The sequence below is a fragment of the Engraulis encrasicolus genome, chromosome 13, assembly GCF_034702125.1.
Source record: "Engraulis encrasicolus isolate BLACKSEA-1 chromosome 13, IST_EnEncr_1.0, whole genome shotgun sequence".
Classification (NCBI taxonomy): Eukaryota; Metazoa; Chordata; class Actinopteri; order Clupeiformes; family Engraulidae; genus Engraulis; species Engraulis encrasicolus.
In genome coordinates this window covers 33,325,258-33,332,415 of record NC_085869.1, presented here as the reverse complement: position 1 = coordinate 33,332,415, position 7,158 = coordinate 33,325,258, and the positions used below count along the sequence as shown (strand labels likewise).

At 44.6% G+C, this 7,158-nt stretch overlaps 1 protein-coding gene across 1 annotated transcript; it reads left to right on the top strand.

Annotated features, from left to right (window-relative positions):
* The first annotated feature begins 1,236 nt into the window (after positions 1-1,236).
* LOC134461702 (SPEG neighbor protein-like) lies at positions 1,237-5,912 on the top strand. Its single transcript, XM_063214580.1, has 5 exons — positions 1,237-1,280; positions 2,744-2,850; positions 3,933-4,240; positions 4,488-4,629; positions 5,228-5,912. The coding sequence occupies exons 2-5, from the start codon at positions 2,744-2,746 to the stop codon at positions 5,364-5,366; spliced, it is 696 nt and encodes a 231-aa protein (XP_063070650.1). The 5' UTR covers positions 1,237-1,280; the 3' UTR covers positions 5,367-5,912.
* Positions 5,913-7,158: the final 1,246 nt, after the last annotated feature.

The window sequence follows — 7,158 nt, the reverse complement described above, 5'->3', positions numbered from 1 at the left end:
GAAATTTGCTGTGTCACAAGATGTGCAGACACATTTGAACTGACAAATATGATGGGAAAGTGTGTGTGTGAAATTTAGCTGAGTATGAAGTGCATGCATGCACAATTTTAGTCCATTAAATAACGGTTGAGTTCGGCCCGCGACTCCATTCCAGATTTTGATTTTGGCCCTCAGTCAATTTGAGTTTGACACCCCTGGTGTAGGTCAACCCCTGTGTAATTTTGGTCATGGGGGAGACATTCACTGTCATTGATCTTAATATTTTGTGGGACATCAGGCAAGATAAAAAAAATACTTGTCAGCAGAAGCAACAGTCACTCTGGTGTAAGGCCTCCTGTCTAGATGGCATTAGGAAGTCTGCTAGCATCTGAACTAAACATGGCACTGAGGCAATCACTCCAGTGGTCCCCTAACATATCAGCTGGGCACAAATGGTTTAAAAAAAAACACACAAGTGGTCCATTAGTTCATCAACCCAACCCCACCCCATCGCCATTTCTCTTTTTTTTCTTCGGCCAACCAAAATCAACCCTGGGATTCCCAGGGCTGTCCACCTCACATATTTCGCTCATCAGGGACTACTCAGATTTCACCTCCCCAGTCCTCCAAGCGTCTAAAACCATATGACCACCCCCTCCCCCACCTCCCATCTCCCCAGCCCTTTAATTACTGTCTCCCATCCCTCACTCAACCACCCTCCTGCCCGTTCATTCTCGGGGGCATTTCATGGCATTAAAGGCTATATAAGGGCCGTCCAGCTCCTCCACAGCATTTGAGGCTCATCTTTTATCAGTCCAGGGACAAGGTTGCCAGATTATGCGATCCCCACCCTCCCAATTGGGCTGTTGAAGATGACAATCTGCAAGGGGGAGAAATACGTATTGGTCAATTTTCCCTGTACATTTATAGCCTAGAAATCCATAGACATTAGTTCGAATTGACCGTGATATAGTGCCTCAAGGGTTTTTTTGAGCATTTTTTGGGCTGGAAACCATCAGTCACATCTGGCAACCCTGTCCAGGCCTGCACCAGAGCAGAGCAGAGCTTTGAGAGAGAGACACAGACACACACACACACACACGGTGGTCCAAAGATGGACAAATGCCATCTTGGAATTCGGCAGGCCAGCCCAGGCCTCCTCCCTGTTGTCCCAGGGCAGGGGCAAGGGTGGCGTAGGCTAGGCGTGGCAGCCTTTTATAAAGATCTGTCTGGAGAGGTGGCCAGCCTCACTCTCCATCTTCCGCGGTGAGTCAGTAGGCATCGAAGAGAACCTCTCCAAGGTAAGTGGGTCATAGGCAGCTGGAACTTTATTATGAAGTAGAAAGCGGAGTTCTTTTCCTAAATGCTCTAACAGGCAATTAAACCCAATTTTCATACATGTAGTTTTATTGTTATTATTTGATTTGAAGATAGTATTTGAGGGAAATGGAACTGGGGTAGCATATGAAGAGCTCTCGAAATGCAATCTTCATAAATACATACGTACTTTAATTGTTTGATTTGAAGCAATTGGAGATGGGCAATTGCAACTGGCAGTTTCCAGTTTCCAATTCCAAAATAACAAAACTTTGTTTTTACTGGTCTGACTTGAGAGGCAAAATGAAAGCAGACAGTATCTGAATATGTTTGACAACTCATACGGAGCGCATTGGATAACAGCTATTCATGTGGGTTTACTAATAAGGGATTTTCTGCAGAGGCTCTCCTCACTCAACATTCCAGGCTTGTACGAAATTCCGAGGTGGTGGTGTTCTATGTACTTTCAATGGGTGGTGTAGATTAAATTCAAAGAAATTCAAGGTAATGGCACCACCTAGTGTTCGTATTATGGCATTATTTTGAATGGAAATTCTTTCCATTCGGAATTTCGTACAAGCCTGCAACATTCACACGGCTATGACGGCCCAATTCATTGATCTGGAAAGGGTTTCACTGATCTTACACTGCATTATGTTGTCCGCGTAGTCATCAACACGTGTAACACTAGTTAGCCTCTGATATTTTTGTTGATTCCGTTTAAACAGGTGTCAGTGTTAAATTTAGGTATTCCTTGCGGGCCGTGTCAACATGACGGATAAACAAAACAATACTGATTAGACTGGCCATGTGAAGCTAATTAGCCAACAACAGATGGTCTCTCCGTAGTTTTTTGTCTCACACTGTTATGATATCTACGTACCTTGGGGTTCTGGTGTGTGTGGGGGGGGGGAGTCGTGTGTGTGTGTGTGTGTCTGTGTGTGTGTGTGTGTGTGTGTGTGTGTGTGTGTGTGTGTGTGTGTGTGTGTGTGTGTGTGTGTGTGTGTGTGTGTGTGTGTGTGTGTGTATGTCTGTGTGTGTGCGTGCGCCCTTCTGCTTCAACGTGTATGTACATGCGTGTGTGTGCCTGTGTGTGTGTGTGTGTGTGTGTGCAGGCCCACTGATGGGGGGACAAACGGGTATGTTGTCCTGGGCGACAGGGGGCTGATAATTGGGTTGACATCATTACATTAAAGCGAAGGGGGGGCCCTTTCAGATGCTTTTGTCCTGGGCCCAACCATGGCCCTTACTTACTGTGTGTGTGTGTGTGTGTGTGTGTGTGTGTGTGTGTGTGTGTGTGTGTGTGTGTGTGTGTGTGTGTGTGTGTGTGTGTGTGTGTGTGTGTGTGTGTGTGTGTGTGTGTGTGTGTGTGTGTGTGTGTGTGTGTGTGCGTACATGCCTTCGTTACAGCACGGTACATGCCTAGTGTTTCTGTATCCCCCTGCAGATGTCCAAGGCCAAGGCCGCCCCTCCTCCGGGGTGCACTCTGGACATCAACGACCCCCAGGTGCAGGAGGCAGCCATCCGCATCCAGGCCTCCTACCGAGGCCACAGGTACTATAGACTAGTAGTTTACTTTCACACACCACCGCCATGCTCATTATTGCTTTTCCTGAACTTGTAATACGATCACTTCCAGAAATATCTTTTTCTAGGACTACTATTACTGTGTGTTACTGTGTGTGTGTGTGTGTGTGTGTGTGTGTGTGTGTGTGTGTGTGTGTGTGTGTGTGTGTGTGTGTGTGTGTGTGTGTGTGTGTGTGTGTGTGTGTGTGCGTGCGTGCGTGCGTGCGTGCGTGCGTGCGTGCGTGCGCGCGCGTGCGTGCGTGCGTGCGTGCGTGTGTGTGTGCACTTTCTCACATGAGCCCCTGGATAATTGGCGGCAAGCAGCAGCCTCCAGACAGTTGGTGTGTGAATGTGGGAATGTGTATGTGTGTGTGTATTATGCAAGCGCTTTGAGTCAACTCCATAGTTGTGATACTGCGTTATATATAAATGAACACAAATTGTATTGTATTGTAATGAGGGCAGTTGCAATACTGCAATGATGGATTGATGCATAATGGTGATGGATTGATGCATAATAAGCAAGAGGGTATGAACAGTAATTGAAGAGTAGCTCAGTGCATTCTGTCCCAGCCTCGCTTTTGTAATTAGTAGTTATGCGACTCTGGATAAAGGCATCAGATAAATGTGATGTAATGCAATGTAATGTAATGTAATGTGATATGTAATGTAATGTAATGTTAACGTTGCCCCATGGCCTAGTCCTGTAAGGAGCTGCGGGAGAAGAGTCCCATCAAGTTCCCGGTGGAGCTGAAGAGCTATCTATGAACGTTAAACTTTACAGTATAATCTACAGTGTATATCTATAGCCTACAGTATACTAGCCTATATCTTCTTTATATAATATATAATATCCACTGTATATAATAAATGCTTGATGAGTACTTTAACCCTGTTCTCCATGTCCCGTAAGGAGCAGTGGGAGAATGGTCCCACCAAGTTCCTGTTGCTGAAGGACTATTCTATAACCTTAAATCTTTATCATCTACAGAAGGGGCTATACTACTAGCATTTATACTTCATACTGTATATAATAAATGCTTGATGAGTACTTAAACCCTGTTCTCCAGGTCCCGTAAGGAGTTGCGGGAGAAGGGTCCCCCCAAGTTCCTGGCGGAGCTGAAGGACGTGGTTCTGTTGGAGGGCAGTGCCGCCAAGCTGGAGTGCCGGGTCAGCGCCTTCCCGGACCCCTTCATCGTCTGGTCCAAGGACGGCGCCGAGCTGAAGGACGGGCCCAAGTACCGCTACGTGTTCGAGGACCCGGACGTGGTGGCGCTGGTGGTGCGGGACGGCGTGCTGGCCGACCTGGGCAAGTACACGGTCACCATCAAGAACACCTTCGGCATGACCTCCGGGTCCGCCTCCATTCTCATAGAGGGTAAGCTGATCCAGATAGGCCTACTAATAATAATAGGCTACTGTTACTACTGCTACTTCAATAATCAATTAAATGTTCAACAAAGACAGTTATTGAATAACTAATTGTTCAATTAATGTATTCATTCAATTAACACATATTCATGAATGCATTTAATGAAATTGCCCGTTGTATTAAATTGCACAACACTTCAGTGCTCATAATACTCCAAAGTAACCAAGCTGTCCTGTACTTCCCATGTCTTTAGTTCCTGCTAAGGTAACCAAAGGGCCAGCCAGTGTGAAGGCCAAGAAAGGGACCACGGTGGTGCTGAAGGCAGACATCGCTGGGGAGCCCCCTCCTGACGTGGGCTGGCTCAAGGACGGAGAGGACATCGAGGAGGACGACAGGTGAGTGACAAGGTTTCACACCAGCACATTATAGCTGAGGCGACCACCGTGACAACCAACATCTACCACCACCATGAAAAGATCCCCTGAAATCTCCTGATTCAAGTCCTCTGAAACGATAAAGATATTGTTTTGTGAATGAAATTCCTGAGCTTGCTTTACCAAAAATGTGTACTAATGGTCGAGGCTCGTATGTGAGCTACTGTAAAGCAACCTGGAGAGGGATGGAAGTGATTCTCTTTAGTCACACTCTCAGCCAAGATGTTGTTTTAGCACCACCCACAGGATAATTTGTGTATCGTACACAGGTACATTGTGCCCCCTCTTATGAAAAGCTACAATATTTGGCACACTGAGGAAGGCAGAGCGCCGAAACCCGTCTGTGTAATAAAGAAATCTATGCATGGTGCGACCTTTTTTCATTTTTCAGTTTTACAATATTTTGGTCAGCACCCTTAAAAGTAAGAAAAAACTGTTGTGTGACGCCTGCTCCAACCCTTATGAACTTTAAGCTACAACATTTACAATGGAAAAAATGTTTCCCTGCTCTGATTAAGTATCTAATTTCCTTCTTTCCCCATTTTGTCTGGTCTTCCAGAGTATTCTATGACATCGGTGACACCAACACCATCCTGACGATAAAAAATGCCCAGCGCTCGGATGCAGGAAAATATGAAGTCTTTGTGGAAAACAATTTGGGCACAGACCAGTCCTTCGCCCGCGTTGACATCCTGTGAAGCGCTGTGTGCTTTGTGTGTCAGACCTTCCTATAACTTTCTCTGTCCCCTCCCAACGGTCTTGGCTCACACCAGAAAACTGTAGTTTTGTTGTAAAGATCAAACATATTGTGTCACTGTGCACTGCGCTAACAAGACATACCATATTCGGGCAGGTTGCCTATGGGGAGCCAGGTTCGAATCCTGCCTGGGTCATATTCCAGCCCGACCCCATATCTCTCTCCCAGCCATCTCCTGTCTTCTCTGCACTGTCTTATCTAATAAATGCAGAACATGCCCAAAACAATACTGTATTTCAAATGAGAGCATAAACACTACAGGACTATGTTGTACACTGACAACCTTTGCTGACTGCAATACAATGTTGATAATATACGTATGTGATGCTGGATAACACAATGATGTATTGGTGCTGCTTTATAATAATGTACTTCTCTTCTCTCTTTCTTCCACTTGTTCAGTGTCCATGCCCAAAGTTTCAAATTCCTATTCTCTTTCTGAATATGTGTGTACTCGTTATTAATGCATATTAAATGGAATTGCCATACTGAGCTGAAAACTTTTTTTACAAGTGATGTGCTTCATATATTTATTAGAGCTTATATTCCTTTCATGCAAGTCAGTTACAGTTTGTACTTTTCAGCGTAAAATGATATGCTTAGTGGGATAAATAACATTGAAATGTTAAACCAGTTGCTGGGACGCAGTTAGTTAGATATGATATAAAAACCAGTTGTTGCCATGCTATTTAATTAATAGGCTGTGTGATGCAGATCAGTTCCAGCCAAGTTTAGATGCCAATTTACATCTTCAGATGCCTTGGAAATCATGCTGTTATGTAGTCTTTTGAAAATATCAAACATTTTGGGACCACCTCCTATTTAACCACAGTTTTTGCCCATTGCTTGACCACGTTTGTGAAACTTGGCTCATGGTGTCATAAACTCAACACACAAACACATGATACACAACACTTGGAAATCACCCTCATGTCACATTGAAACCATGTTATAAAAAGCCTTAAAAAACCTTTGTAAAGATGTCAATGATGACATAACCACATAGCCTACACCAGCACCAAATGAACATGACTAAAACTTAACACTAACGCCATTGTTACTCCATAACACTAACGCCATTCATTTTTCATTCATGTGGCTTGTTTTCACAATGGCTCTTTGAGGGGACGGAGTTGAACATTACAACCCACACTCACTAAGTGCATCTCTCAGCAGAGCCATCTAACCCTAGCCTGAAAACAAAGCTCATGGGGCTTAGTCTGTCAATCCCATGTACTACCCGACTTCTTTGAAGGGAGGCAAAACCTGTGTCTATCAAATGCCTCAAATGGAGTGACAGCAATGAAAACAAAATTAACAGTAGGCCTACAGAATATTGGTTACACACCCTGGAGCAGAGAGAGGTTATAGGTGCCTTGCTTAAGGTCACTTCGGCTATGGTGTGAGGTAGGGAGTGGAAGGGTGGCAATTGAATCTGCCACTCTCTGATCTACAGCCCATCTTCTTAAGCACTACTCCATGACTGACCCATTTTGCTCCCAGATTGTACCCTGTTCTTAAAGCCATAATATGCATATAACGCTTCAAGTTCAAGTATTAGCCACCAATACATGCCTATCTGTCTGTATAATATAAGGGGCTTATATGTTAGGCAAAATCAATCATTTGTTACCTTCGCCGAGACAAAGTCGGCGAAGGTTATGTTTTGACCGCTGTGTATGTTTGTACTTCGTATAACTCAGACAGAAATGAGCCGACTTTTGAAATTTAGT

What these genes read in the sequence shown, in the direction of transcription:
- LOC134461702 (XM_063214580.1), top strand. Translation starts at nt 2,744, where the DNA reads ATGTCCAAGGCCAAGGCCGCCCCTCCTCCGGGGTGCACTCTGGACATC. An exon ending in GCCTCCTACCGAGGCCACAG is followed by an intron (nt 2,851 to 3,932) that starts GTACTATAGACT and finishes CCTGTTCTCCAG; the next exon opens with GTCCCGTAAGGAGTTGCGGG. An exon ending in GACATCGAGGAGGACGACAG is followed by an intron (nt 4,630 to 5,227) that starts GTGAGTGACAAG and finishes CTGGTCTTCCAG; the next exon opens with AGTATTCTATGACATCGGTG.